The 14,419-nt window shown below is 36.8% G+C and overlaps 4 protein-coding genes across 4 annotated transcripts; 2 read left to right on the top strand and 2 right to left on the bottom strand.

Annotated features, from left to right (window-relative positions):
• Positions 1 to 1,324: 1,324 nt before the first annotated feature.
• LOC118267624 (zinc finger protein 883) lies at positions 1,325 to 6,011 on the bottom strand. The gene is made up of 6 exons (XM_035581699.2): positions 5,748 to 6,011; positions 4,865 to 5,669; positions 4,401 to 4,583; positions 3,651 to 3,804; positions 2,718 to 2,864; positions 1,325 to 1,864 (listed from the first exon to the last, which is right to left on the bottom strand). Exons 1-6 carry the CDS (start codon positions 5,880 to 5,882, stop codon positions 1,465 to 1,467), a joined length of 1,824 nt encoding a protein of 607 aa, XP_035437592.2. The 5' UTR covers positions 5,883 to 6,011; the 3' UTR covers positions 1,325 to 1,464.
• Positions 6,012 to 6,425: 414 nt separating this feature from the next.
• LOC118267623 (inhibitor of nuclear factor kappa-B kinase subunit beta) lies at positions 6,426 to 9,431 on the top strand. The gene has a single exon (XM_035581698.2). It carries the CDS (start codon positions 6,646 to 6,648, stop codon positions 8,947 to 8,949), a length of 2,304 nt encoding a protein of 767 aa, XP_035437591.2. The 5' UTR covers positions 6,426 to 6,645; the 3' UTR covers positions 8,950 to 9,431.
• Positions 9,432 to 9,699: 268 nt separating this feature from the next.
• LOC118267735 (uncharacterized) lies at positions 9,700 to 11,647 on the bottom strand. The gene has a single exon (XM_035581889.2). The coding sequence runs from the start codon at positions 11,616 to 11,618 to the stop codon at positions 9,876 to 9,878; it is 1,743 nt and encodes a 580-aa protein (XP_035437782.2). The 5' UTR covers positions 11,619 to 11,647; the 3' UTR covers positions 9,700 to 9,875.
• A 1,127-nt stretch (positions 11,648 to 12,774) lies between these two features.
• LOC118267568 (neurogenic differentiation factor 2) lies at positions 12,775 to 13,514 on the top strand. The gene has a single exon (XM_035581634.2). The coding sequence runs from the start codon at positions 12,790 to 12,792 to the stop codon at positions 13,357 to 13,359; it is 570 nt and encodes a 189-aa protein (XP_035437527.2). The 5' UTR covers positions 12,775 to 12,789; the 3' UTR covers positions 13,360 to 13,514.
• The last annotated feature ends 905 nt before the right edge of the window (positions 13,515 to 14,419 follow it).

The following is a 14,419-nucleotide window of genomic DNA, read 5'->3' as shown; positions in this document are numbered from 1 at the left end:
GGGCGTTGGAATAATCAGCTCCTAACAAAAAAATATAAACTATGTATTTATTTATTACATCATACCAATATTTAAGAAGCTTTACATAATACAGAAATAAACTATCTTTAATCGAATCATCAGGAGATACGTTTTTCTAAAAAAACTATTTTAATTACTTGTCTTAATCTTAGCCCCATAAAAGCGGTGAAGGCACTATTCGGCAGATCCTATCATAAAAATCTAGTGATACAATTACATAGTGTCTAGAGAGCATTCATTACAATATTACTATTTAATTTTCTAATTAATTTAATACAATTAACTTATTGGGGACGATCCTACTTGTATTATACAAAAACTTACATTATTATCACTATATTAAATACATTACATTTGTACATATTTACTTGAGAACTTCTATAAGGGTCTCTTTGTCTCATGGTACGGGTTACCGGGGTTCCAGCTCCAAGCAGGAGTAGGAACGTGGTCCTTTTTAGACAAGAGTCTGACACTCTCTTGCCTCGCCCAAGGCGGGAAAAGTCTGGATGATTTTTCCCCCTCGATAAAAAATAATAGGTACTATGAAAACAAATAAATATAATAGATAATGATGAAACCCAAAACACAAACTCTTACACATTTGGACCAAAGTGTCTGAAACTGCGCCTGCTCACTGTGGGAAATATCGCAAATCTCCCGATAAAAGAGAGGCTTATACTCAGCCAAACATAAGTTAACAATTAAAATGATCAATGAATAACACTGTTTATATAGTACAGACAATTTTCTACAAGATTTCATTGATATATTCACAATATAAATAAAATAAAAATCATTTAATTTTTAAAAATAATATGATGTTAGCCTCTTGTTAGTTTACAGCCTTTAATTTGAGATTACAAATTGGTCGTTAGATTAGATTAAACAAAAATATATTTAACGTAACGTAGCATCTCGCCTTTTTATCCCCGAAGGGGTAGGCAGAGATGCACATTACAGCATGTAATGCCACTATACAATGTACACCCACTTTTCATCATTTATGTTATAAGTCCCATGTAATAGGGGGTAAGCCTATAAAATATATTTAACGAAATAAATTAACATACACTATGGTACAAAAGGTTCAATATTAAAACATTTTCCGCAGTTGTTATGCACCTATCACGTCCTGCGTGTGTCACTACCCAAAGATCAACTGGCAGCAACTTAGTAAAGACTTTTTGAGTTTTTTATCTGTGGATACGTATATAATTTCAAAGTACCATTCTGAAAGTTTGTAGAACATACAGAGTAAAAACTAAATTATACAACAGTACTACGGTTAAAACGAGAATTTCTATTTTGTTACTGGCAGGAAATGTAACAGCCATACATAATTATTATGTACAAAACAAGACTAAATTATAGCAAAGTAGCTTAAGAAATGAACCTTGTAGCGTTGCAATAAGGTTCTAAATTACAAACCTCTGCAGTCTAGTTCTAGCTTTCTTTGGGCATCTTTATTGTAAATCCATTGACGACACCGTTCGTATCACAACTGTTTATAGTAATAACAATCCTGTTGGAGTCCATCACGTCATTGTCGTCTTTATTCTCAGGTGGTTTAAGGGTCAAAATCGGAAGATCAGGTGGCGGTTTTAATTGTGGGAGCTCTTTTTCACTCTTGAACGTCATAAGTTCGTTGAAATCGTTTTGTGGTTTCATTTCTAGTAGGGGGAGCTCTTTGGGGGTCTTGTTGTCGGCTGGGGTCACTGTGGGGTCCTTGGGGTCACCTTTAGAGTCATTCTGATCCCCTTCACTCTTACCGTTTGCGAAGTGCACTGGGTAGTGGTGTTTCAGTTCAGAAACCAGACGAAACCGTGCGCTGCATATTGTGCATCTGAAATTTTGAATGTTTTGTGGTTAGGAAAAAATTGTGAGATAGATTTTAAGATCGGATCGAAGCACAATTTAGTTATGTCTTCCTGTATATTTAGATGAAGATAATTATTTCGATATAGTAAAAACCATGTGATAATTTGAACGCTCAATCAGGCAAACATTTGAACATGCAATCTATTCATGATATGAAGAACACTCGATATGTAGAACGATTAAATACACGTTAATGAATGATTCATTATTGGTATTAAATATTTTTAAAAGACTTTCATCTTTCTGTTTCTGTTATAAAGTCGAATATTCAATGGTATAAAAACTAGTAAACTACTCACTGGTAAATATTTATTGGTCTTCAATATTTTTACAAGATTTTCAACTTTCTGTGTCTGTTATAAAGTTGAAAATTCAATGGTATAACAACCGGTATAGTACTCACTGGTAAATATTTATTGATTTTCTGTTGTGGCGCTTTTTTATAAGATTTTCAACGTTCTGTAAATTGTTATAAAGTCGAAAATTCAATGGTATAAAAACTAGTATACTACTCACTGGTAAATATTTATTGATCTTCAATATTTTTAAAAGAATTTTAACTTTCTATTATAGATATAAAGTCGAAAATTCAATGGTATAACAAGTATTATAGTACTCACTGGTAAATATTTATCGATCTTCCATATTTTTATAAGACTTTCAACTTTCTGTTTCTGTTATAAAGTCGAAAATTCAACGGTATAACAACTAGTATACTACTCTGGTAAATATTTATTGATCTTCAATATTTTTAAAAGATTTTCACCTTTCTGTCATTGATATAAAGTCGAAAATTCAATGGTATAAAAACTACTCACTGGTAAATATTCTGTCCAACATGTTGCCTGGTATGTTTGACCAGGTCGTTGCTCTGGGAGAAGGCGCGCTCGCAGTAGCTGCACTTGTATGGCTTCTCGCCCGTGTGGATCCTGTTGTGACGCTTCAAATGGTCTTTGCATGTAAACCTGGAGAGAAGAAATAGTGGATATTAGATAAATATTATGATGCATGGTTTACGAAAGACGTGGGGATCACAAATAGTTACTAAGACCAGAGGGTCTAGTGCCAGTTTGTTTTTTAACGCGATCGAAACGTAGCGTCACCTCGTTTATAAGCTCTCTGATTGGTAAATTAACTTTGAGCAGAATGAGTAGCCAACCAGAGGCCTCGAGAGGAGTCCCCCTACAGTCCGTTACTTACTACGTGAAAATTTAACCGATATAAATTCCCAACATTATTGCTGAAGAATTTTAATTTGAGAAATAGCCCGTCAGGCATGAGCACTTAGGTTGGTCGGAGGATCATTCTCCTCTTTTCCATCTTAGGCAACATAATAACACAAACGACGTAGTGAAAAAGGTCCAATTCAGAAGTACTTAGATATCCTTATTCATCAAACACGCATGAAGAGAATTATGATTCATTTCATTGACGCTGAGGTTAGGTAACAATGAAATCATGTTCTACAATTTGATATCGTACATTATTACAAGTGTCGCCATTTGTGAATGGATAGATAATTATTGAAGTGGATAACTAACTATTGTATAAAGGGAATAGTTATTAAATAATTTGTTACAAGAAAAAATATTATACGGCCGCGCCGATTTTTTTGCTTGAACCCTTTTGCTTGGCCCCCGCCAAGTGCCCCTTGTCCAGCAGTCACACTTGCGACCACTCGACTAACGAGGCAATCAAAAGCAAACTTTACACCCTTAAAATAAAGTTAACTATCCAAAACCCGATATTACCTCATATTACAAGTATCGCAGGCGAACGGCCGTACAGGCAGATGTATGAGGGAGTGTTTCTTCAGCGAGTTCTGCTTGGTGAAGGCGGCGCCGCACTCCGCGCACTTGAACGGGTGCGCGTCCGTGTGCGTCGTCAGGTGGGACGTCATCTGCCCTGCAACGGTAGGACGGAGGACCACTCATTGAGATTGGATACTGTAACCTTAGTATGAGTTTGCTTTCCGGCAGCACGCGCTTACGAGAGCGCGTTCGGCGCGCTGATTGCCCGATGATCGAATAAACCGAACGCGGTTTCGGCTCGTTTTGTTTTCGTTCTATGCAAAGCAAACTCGTAAATAAACAACCAATAACAAATAAAAATCTTATAACTACAATTAGCATCGTTTTTGTCTCATCATACCGCTAATGTATTCTGGTTCCTCAGTCGTTGTAATCTCAAAAACTCTAAGAAATTCTTTCAAACTCAAAAATTATTTAATTTAAATAGACCAGGAAGGCACTTTTGAACGTCAAAAACGTCTACGAACGCAATGCTATAAAACACATTTTTTATAATTTACTCACGTTATTATTTAACGATATTACGCGACTAGTTTCAAGCCACAACGGGGGCCTATAATCATGAGTAGCATGAACGAGTTAGAGCTGCAATGGACTTGAACACATCTCTACAAGTTCTCTTGCGACTAACTTCGTGAAACATGAATAAACATAGTAAGTAGTTTAAACAGCATAGACAAGTTTTGTTACCTTTAGTACAGAATGTCTTGGGACACTGGTTGCAGGCAAAAGGTTTAATGCCGGTGTGTCTCATCATATGTTGCCGGAGATTGGAGTTATTAGCAAAGCCTTTCCCACACTCCGAACATAAGTACGGAGTCTCCTTTGTATGGGTGCGGACATGGTCCTTTAGACTGCACATTTGGGAGAAACCTGGAAGGAAACATATCAATTGATTTTAGACTTTATTTCAAAATGTCTTTAAAAAGTCTATTAAAGAATAATATGTAGTTTGGAAAAAAAACTTTGTACATTGTACAACTATATGATTATTATTTCTTGCTAAAATAAGAATTAGATCTTAAAGATCGAAAGAATCTTCAAGAATCAAGAATCTTAAAGAAATAATATCTTTATTTCTGAATTTCTGTCAAGAAATATAATATAAATCTTATCAAGATAGTTATTTATTATAGTAACTAGAATAAGCTCACCTTTCTTGCAGTAGGAACAGACATAGGGCTTCTTATCTTTATGGCTATATGCATGAGCCACCAGTTGATCTCGCCTTGCAAATGATTTGGAACACTCGTCACATTTGTACTTCTTCTCATGCATAGACAAATGTCTTTTTAATATACACTTCTTTAGAAACCTCTTACCACAAGTATCACATACAAATTCTGCCTGGTTTTGTTTGTTTTTATGTTTTTTCATATGACTTGCTAGTGATCTCGCTTTCGTAAAGGTTATATTGCATTCCACACAACGAAGCATGTTCACGGACACCTCATTCTCAACTTTTATATTTAATCCTTCGGTATGCATCACCATGTGCTCCAGTAACTCAGTTTCCTTCTCAAAATGTTTATTACAAATCAAACACGTCGTTTTCTCATGCTTCGCTTTGTGTTTGTCTAACAGCTCCTGATTCCCAAACAACTTCTTACAAATACTACACTCTAGGGACAAATTCTCATGAGCTCCTAAATGCCTTAAATATTTATTGTGTTTAGTAAATTGTTTACTGCATTTGTTACAGGTATATATCACATTTTCAAGTTCTGTTTTGGGGAAATCATTATCAAAATTAAAATCTTCAAATGTATCAAAATAGTCCGGGACATTGTCTTCTGTCTTTAGACTGACATCTAGTGGTTCTGTTTTTATATTTGTTTGTAGGATCTTTTTTAACTCTTCCTGTGACTTTATCACCTGTATTCGGAAGGTGTACGCGACTTGTAACACCTTGATACATGCATCACAAAGGTTTTGTGGTAGCCCATCCTCCTTGGTTACCTATCAACAAAATTACGATTGTTACACTATAATTTATTTGATATTTAAATCAATGATATTACATTTAAAGTTACGTACCTCCGCTGGCGTACATTGCACCAATAATTCAGCTAATTGAAGGCTGTCCTCCTCAATTTGAACTGTTTCATATAAGTTCACTAAACTTACATTGTCCTTCATACAGCCGCGACATAAATCAGTTATGTCGAACATTGTGGCTAATATTTAATTATTACTACGAATTATCATTAACATTCTACTTTAATTAAGTAAATCACAAAAAAAACAACAAACAGTCAGCTTTCTGCTGATGATGACAGTTTCTTTGATTTGACACTATCAGGTTGACGCTGGTTGACACTGACAATAATGACATTGGACAAACTTTTTACGCTATGTAAAACGTAACGTGATTAGAACTAAAAAATAGAACACATTTCAACTATAAATTAGAAATAGAAGTACCTTCAGAACTAGTTCAGCTCAGTCTAGTTTCTAAATAGCTGGACTTTTGATTTAAATTAAGGAAATAGGTAATTTTACCAAGTTAGCAATTAATTATTGCTAAATGTTGCATGAAAAGGAACGAATCCTTATTTTCGTGGAATAAGTTTTCACAGGGTCATTTTCCTTCCTTTTCTAATTAAAGATAAATAGTGCAATATTCATAAAAAAAAACTGCAGAACGTCTGCATTATTTCATCGCTTTGCTGAAATATAAATTTCTTGTTCCAAATAAGAACTGCTCTCAATAACAATAAGTAGGTAAGTTACAAAAAAATTTAGAAGAAAAATCTGAAATATTCGCTTGCAAATGGACTCTATAAAGAAACTAGTTATCAAACAAAGTTTCGTGCGTGACTGCCCGCAATACTTTTGTGTAAAATGAACAAGAACGTAAAGTTATTTTTGGTATCATATCTATCGTAATTTCTGTAAGTTGTGTTCTACATACGCTATTTTTTATACGTAAGAAATGGACGACATAGTATTTATTGGTGATTGGATAAAGGAAAGGGAACTTGGAAAAGGAAGTTTTGGTACTGTCGTATTATGGAAACACAAAAAAACAGACGAGAAACTAGCTATAAAGACATGCCAGTGGGGCGATGAACTTTCTGAGAAACACAGAGCGCGATGGACGAAGGAAGTGGAAATGTTACAGGGCTGCCGCAATCCAAATATTGTGGGTACCAAAGATTTGCCTCCAGAATTCGTCAAAGGACTCGAGCGCGCCAATCCATCGGGCCTACCAATTCTTTGTATGGAGTACTGCAGCGGTGGTGACCTTCGGCAGGTGCTCAACAAACCAGAATCATGTGCAGGCCTCAAAGAACAACAAATTAGACAAATACTCAGTGATCTCAGATGCGCTATGCATTTCCTACATCAGAACAAAATTACACACAGAGATCTCAAGCCTGAAAATATTGTGATGCACATATTAGATTCAGTACAGAGTAATGTAGCTGTGCAAGGCCAAAGAAAGGTAATTTATAAACTAATAGACCTTGGGTATGCTAAAGAAATAGATTCTAACTCTGTTTGTGCCAGTCTAGTAGGCACTTTACAGTACCTAGCCCCAGAAATCATGTACAGCAAGACATACAGTAATTCTGTTGATTTTTGGTCATTTGGTTTGGTTGCTTTTGAACTAATCTGTGGTAAAAGACCATTCTTGCCCTTCATGGCCCCTGTGCAGTGGATGCCCCATGTTAAGAAGAAGGCCCATGAAAATGTATGTGTGTATGAAACTTTCCATGGGGACATTGAATATTCAAATGAAGTATTCCCAGAGAATTATATTTCCAAACCATTCAAGGCCTTAATAGAGCAATGGCTGAGAATTGCTCTTGAATGGGATCCAAAACTAAGAGGCAGAGACTCCCCATCACGAGTAACCTTCAACATACCAAGTGAACAGAAAGAGGAAGCCAGTAAAATTGTTATATTTGATGTCCTTGAAAAGATTTTAGAAAAGAAAATAGTTAATATTTTCTCTGTAGCAACTTTATCTAAGCTTGCCTACGAAGTTGATGATGCAACAACTGTCCAAATGCTAAAATCTAAGATATGCAATGATACCAAAATTCCTACAAGTGAACAAATTTTGATAACTCAGATGAACTACATGGAGCCTGGGGATGATGAATGTATTGTTAAGTACTGGAATGAAAATATTATGTTGTTCCTTTACAACAAGACTTATATTATGAAAGACAATGTAGAAGCAATTGTCCCAAAAGCAGTACAGAGGTGTTTGGAACATCCAAAAGCATTTTATAATTATAAAAACAGCCAAAACTTATACAAGAATGCCTTATATCTTGTTATGTCACAAATGGAGTTGTATGATTCTCTTATCAATGGATTGTTTGTTAGAGCTGAGTCACTGAAATGTGAAGGAAAACAGTTGTTATTGAAACACAATTCAGTTGATAAAAATATTGGTAATCTTCTTGCCAGACAAGAAATACTCAAGAAGATGACTGATTCTGGAAAAGCACACATAACTGAGTTAAAGGAATCAAATGGATCTCACTTACTTGGCGGTTTTGATAAGATTTTCAAAAATGCAGATGACATTACAGGAAGAATACAAAAATTACAAACTGCTTGGAGCCAACTCACTGTGAGACTGCAGTCAGCGACTAGACGCAGCAACGAAGTCATCACAGCTGACATCAACAACTTTGTCACCAAGCACAACTACCAGGCTGTGTACGCTAATGCTTATAAAGCATTTTTGAATTATAAGAAAGGTGAATCAGCTAACCGAGGTAGAGAAGTACAGTGCCATGACATAGTAGAGATATGTTACTACTGCCTCAAACTCAGAAACAAGATATTACAAGAAGTTCGTCAACAGGCCTTTGTGTTGAAACTTATGGATGTGAGTACAGAATTTTCAAAGATTGATGACATTGTCCTCAATGCAGCAGATTCTACCAATAAATTGATGACTGATGTGACAAACTTGTTAGATGAGCTGACCAAGTGTACATGGGCAACTATTAGCTGTGTAGTAAAAGATGCTGATGGGTTCTCGAATGTACCATACAGTGTGGTGTCCTTTGAGAAGAAGGACTTCAAGATTGGAGAACCTGTATCTAACCATTGCATCAAAATGACCAACAAATTAGAAGATGACGAAGTACTGAAATCTCTTATTGAGGACAGTATGAAGATAAGACAAAGCCAAATGAATTTATCATTGAAATTGAACTCGCAAAAGGAGTTGCTGAAGAAGTTAGATTTTAGCTTTTTGAAAGATGACTAGACTAAATTATTGAGATTTATCATCAGTATGCCTTTATTCTAAGTAACTTGGGGTGGATGCAATCGCTTCTTCCATTCTCTCCTATCAATTCGAACCGCCTTCTGTCGTATTGTTCCTCCTACAATCTTTACAGCTTTTCCTTGGGTGTGCTCTTTGCCAATGTAAACAAAATTGTTGAAGATTGTGATTTTGTAATATAAACAGTGCCTTATTGTCTGTGTAATAATTAATAATATAGTTATACTTTGTTTGGTGCTAAAAATAGTAATTTTAATGCATTTATTTTTGTATGTATTCTTACTTTAAATAAGTACCTACTTATTGTTGTCTTTAAATACTTTTAGAGTTGCTAAAAACGTAAGTTATTTGTAAGAGAAACTACTTACTTCTTATGAATTTATACACTAACAATTTATCTTCTAGTCAAAAGCATAATAAATAATATATTGAACAAATAACAAATAAATGTATAATTGTTTGAATGAGTTGTTTTATTACGCAGTTGTTTGTCCAGCTCGTACTTTATCTGTAGAAACTTAATAGCTACTTATAATTTTTGCTTGTGAAATAGACCTAAATTAATTTGTGCCTAGCCCGATCGAGTGTTTTGTCAAGGTAATATTATCTATATTACCGTGGATTTTTGTTGTAGAGTAATTCTGCGTCAGTATTTTAATAATACTTACTTAACATACATTGTTGTATGCATTATTACAAAGTTGAGTGTAAGAGCGCAATTGGTGAAATATGAGTAGGTATAACAACGGCACAGCCTCCGGGGAATAACATTTAATGATAATCATAATTAATTTCAATTAAATATTTATTCACAAATGAAAACAAGCGCTACAATTAACAATAACAAGCAAACTATTTTTTTAAATAAGAAAACCAGTATTTATACATATATAACACAAGTACTTAATTTACAGTAAACAACAACCGGTAAATTCTTCTAACCAATGTTTGAAGCTTGTTATGACTTTTTGTAATTTTCTCACGTCTGCAGGTGTTTGTAAGTACTCCTCGGGGGCGAACCGAGGCTCGGGACTTCCGCATACATGCAGCCAAATAGCGAACACCGCGTCATCGATATTAGTAACTCTTCTACGGCACAATCTCGCCGAAGTAAGGCAAATAGCTACCAAAGCATTCATGCTTCCAACACAAACGATCTTTGTATTCTCTTTCCGAGCTGCAAGGAAATAATTTTGCAATAAGTTCTTCGTCATGTCGTCTATAACGACTTCAATACCTGCCACCACATCTATATACGCCGCTACATCTTTTAGGGCTTTTATTTCTTCCTTGCAGACACCGACTGGTTCCACAGCTCGTTGTAACACAAACTCGTTAATCTCATCGTAGTACTCCCCGCAATCGCCGCGGCATACATTCCCAAATACACTAGCGACATTGAACAGTATCATCTTCTTAAAGTCCATCCCTTGCGCCCACACTGCTGCATTCAACTTGGCTAATGCTGTGCCAGTATTCATTTCACCTGTTTCTATCGCTGCTAATACAGCTGAAACCTGCTTATGACTGTAAATGTGAAGTGGTAACGGCATGACACAAACTCCTCCAGAACTTGCTATCAAAGCAGTCTGTGCCACTGAGTTGGACGCTCCTAAAATCACAGATCTATCGGCAAGTTTCGCTGCATCTGCCATTATTTCTCCAACGTATCTTGTGTCGAAACCTCCAACCAGGACGTGTAAGATACTCGCGCCCGAGACAGCATTTGCCTTAACACTAGTGAGACTTAACAGGAGGTTAATCTTGAGATGCATAAAACAATGTAAAGGACAAACATTGACTCCTATACTTGAAGCTAGGCAGTAAATGAACTTCCAAGGCGTTTCTTTGCATGCTTTGAATAAGTCCGCTACGTCTTTAGGGATTGAGCTAGTTATTGGAGCTGCTAGAGGCATTATTTTTTCCAAAGACCAGACTTTTGTTATTTTCTTCGATACAACAACATGTATAATGTATCGTGTGCCAAGGTACAACTTAGAAATTAAATCGTCAGTAATTTTCAATGTTTTTGCTTGTAACTGGTCACGTATTTTGAATGTTGCAGTCACTTGTTCTCCGCACTGCCTCAACCCACTGTTTTCAAATAGAATACTCTTGCATAGATTGCATCTGGGTGGATGTTTTGGTATATAGTGTAGAATAACTTCGTTGCCGTCACATTCTTCGGGACAAGACCAAACTGAGTGGAGAACATAGTTTTCTGGTTTCGAAACGGACAACAGCAGTCCATCAATGTTTACCAAACCTTTATAACAATGTGAATTAGAAGTAGAATCAGTTGGAACACTTTTCAGTCTTAATATCACAGCTACCTGGGCATATTCTATATTATTTCTTGCCTCAATGTCGCTGGCTTGAACACATGCAAATAAAATATCGTTACACATTCCTTGAAATTTATTCGGTTCCGCCATTAAAAATTCCCCGAGTTCAGGTGATACATCCAACAAGTCCATGACGTCAATCTCTAATAAAAAACGTAATGGCGGAAACTTACACAATGTTTTCTCGGTTAATTGCTCTAAGAAATCCTCGCAGTTATCTCTCATGTCAGCGAGGTAGCGCCTGATGTCTAAGTATAGCAGCAATTCACATTGCAGTTCATTTGCTAACGACATGGGTGAAGTCATTGTTAAAGTTATTTAATTTAAGTCAATACAAACGTAGACGCTGATTTAAACTTTTCTTTGTGTAAGTAATTCGTAGTTCGATTTTTATTAATAACTTTTTTTTTATAATGATGTGTTTGAATATGGAATTTGACCATTCAGCCTTATCAGTACCAGGTGGACTACAAACAAGAAGGTTAAATTACATATCTACCTAAGTTATAAACTGGTAATTAATTTTATTCGTTGATGTTATGTTTTTAAAATTAAGTTTAAAAATTAACTTCACAGTAATATCAAGTAATTTCGTTCCTACAATTTCATAGAAAAACTTTAACAAGTTTAAGTCAAGTGTAGGCGTGATGATTACACTACTGACCTACCACCTACCTGCTTCCTAAAAGTGCAAAGGGCGAAATTGCAACCTATGCAAGTAAGTAGTTGCGTTATATAATGACATTTTGCGTCACCAATGATCAGCCTACACGCGACTTGATCATAACCCACGTAGGAACAGTCGAGTACTTCGTTCGGCAAGGTCGGTAAACAATTAGTCCACGCAGAGCCTTCAGAACGGAAATGCCGAATCGAATATGCAAATGGTATCAATCCGATTACTACCTATTACCCAATGAGTTATGTAGCTGGATGTTGTTCATTCATTGTGACTGAGGTACAGGGGCGCGCTCAAGTCTTACCTCGCTTCGCTACGCACGGTGCATTTTTAATTAGGTAGGTACTCACTGGCACGTGGCGTGTGTCGTAAAACATTGTATGTTTATCAATTACCTTTAAAAACCCTATACAGCTTATTCATAAGATGCTATACCCAATTTTTAACATTATTAATTATTAATATAAAAATATAGGTACCAACGTGTTTTTGTCAATATAATGATTTACATTTTCTAGTTTGTTAGGGTCTATTTTCCCACTATCCAGCCTGACAGAAGTATTGTTCATTGGCAAGTACATATTTTCAATTTTACGGGCTACCTAAATTATTCTTCTTCTCAAAGCTTCATACACAATCGTTTATTTATTATTTCACAACCTTAAATTGAGAAAGAAATCTCGTATCGTAAATTATGTCGCTTGACACCTTGTACATAACATGATTTAAGTTTGTCGTAATTGTGTAGGTTTTTATTTAAATACAATGCAATGTTAAAAGCTGTGTGCGCGACTGTACATGAACGGAGCGGGGCAAGTGGGCGGAGTGAGCGTATTTTTCTTGAGGCGACGTTGCGCGGGCGGCGTGGTCGCGTGGGGCGGCCGCCGGCGTCACTCCATGCCGGATCACGACAAGTACCAGCTGCGGCCGCGCGCCGCGCGCAGCCGCGAGCCGCGTGCGCGCCGCACTCCGCAGCCGCTCAGCAAGTACAGGAGGAAAACTGCCAACGCTCGGGAGCGGAGCCGCATGCGCGAGATCAACCGCGCCTTCGAGACCCTGCGGCGCGCGGTCCCGGCGTCGGCCATCACCGGGACGCCGGTGCCCTGCGAGAAGCTGACGAAGATCACGACGCTGCGGCTGGCCATGCGCTACATCTCGGCGCTGTCGGCGGCGCTGCGGGAGTCCAGCCCCGAGGCGGACGGGCCGCGGCCCGAGCGCTGGCCGTCGCCGCTGTGCTCCGACCTCTCCGAGTTCTCCACGGAGCTGGAGCAGGAGACGCCCTCCGAGTTCGCCGAGGACTCGTTGTCTCCGTTCGACTCGTTCTTCGCGGAGTTCGACTGCGACTACATCGACCGGACATTCGCGTGATAGTGTTGTGTGGTGTCACTGCTGGACTGTTTCCAATTAGGTACCTACTATTTAATTCTCTTTGCCATACTATTAATTATTAACTATATTTTATATGAGATATATTTTGAGAATTATTTATTACTATTAATAAATTTTAATTGTTATCGTTATTACCTCATGTGTTTGTTTTTAACTCCATAAAGCTGGTTCGCTGTGATAACACCTTGTTTGTCACTTTAGTTAGGCAGGTTCCTATTTGTTTACACGCTTAAAATAGCTATTAAAATTATTGAATTTATAGGGCAAAATAAATATCTTTGTGTTATGCTAATACGTATAGTATATTTTCCTAAACTGACTTAGGTACATAATACTTATAGGAAATCTTAATTTAATTGAATAAGCATTTAAATAATATGCCAATTAACTGGTTAATTTAAGTCCAAAACAAACAGTTTCATTTTAATCGGGTGGCCATTTACATCGTAAAAAATTTAACATGTCCACCCACATGCATCGAGCACCAAAGAGGCAGAGAGTGAATTTAAAAACAATTGTTTTTTTTTTCATTGCCGTTTCGTTCATTCCCGAGTCCAAGTTGCCAAGCGAAGCGGAATGATTATTTGATTACGTACCTAAATAATAGGCTACGGAAGCGTGGGCTTGGCCGATTTATTGTCGTTAAAAGAAACGTCTTAACGTGAGTCTAAAGTCTGTGTCACACGAACATTTACTACGATTTAATATACATAAATACCTACAGCATTTTTTTGTGTTTGAGATCCTATCATAAAAGTATATATTTAAATATAACGTAATTACCTTCTTCTTACAGCATAAATTACCTCTTTATTACTTGCTATAAAGGAAATTAAGTTATATAAACTTGAAATTCTCTAAAGTCGAGAAAGATTTTTGCGCCTTAAACCTGTCACAATCGTACCTTATGCACTTTATAGCGTAAAACCCCAGAGTTACTGACTACCTAGCGGGTTTACCAGGTATCCGGCTCGAAAGGCAGGAGTAGGAACTGGGTAGTTTTTAGTCAGTAAGAGTCTGACATTCGCTCTCGCCTCGC

The sequence above is a fragment of the Spodoptera frugiperda genome, chromosome 6 (assembly GCF_023101765.2).
Source record: "Spodoptera frugiperda isolate SF20-4 chromosome 6, AGI-APGP_CSIRO_Sfru_2.0, whole genome shotgun sequence".
Classification (NCBI taxonomy): domain Eukaryota; kingdom Metazoa; phylum Arthropoda; class Insecta; order Lepidoptera; family Noctuidae; genus Spodoptera; species Spodoptera frugiperda.
This window is presented reverse-complemented; position numbering and strand designations above follow the sequence as displayed.

Coding starts and splice junctions, on each gene's coding strand:
- LOC118267624 (XM_035581699.2), bottom strand. CDS start 5,882: ATGTTCGACATAACTGATTTATGTCGCGGCTGTATGAAGGACAATGTA. Junction 3,805..4,400: donor CAAGACATTCTGTACTAAAG/GTAACAAAACTT, acceptor CTACCGTTGCAG/GGCAGATGACGTCCCACCTG. Junction 1,865..2,717: donor GTTGGACAGAATATTTACCA/GTGAGTAGTTTT, acceptor TCAAAATTTCAG/ATGCACAATATGCAGCGCAC.
- LOC118267623 (XM_035581698.2), top strand. CDS start 6,646: ATGGACGACATAGTATTTATTGGTGATTGGATAAAGGAAAGGGAACTT.
- LOC118267735 (XM_035581889.2), bottom strand. CDS start 11,618: ATGACTTCACCCATGTCGTTAGCAAATGAACTGCAATGTGAATTGCTG.
- LOC118267568 (XM_035581634.2), top strand. CDS start 12,790: ATGAACGGAGCGGGGCAAGTGGGCGGAGTGAGCGTATTTTTCTTGAGG.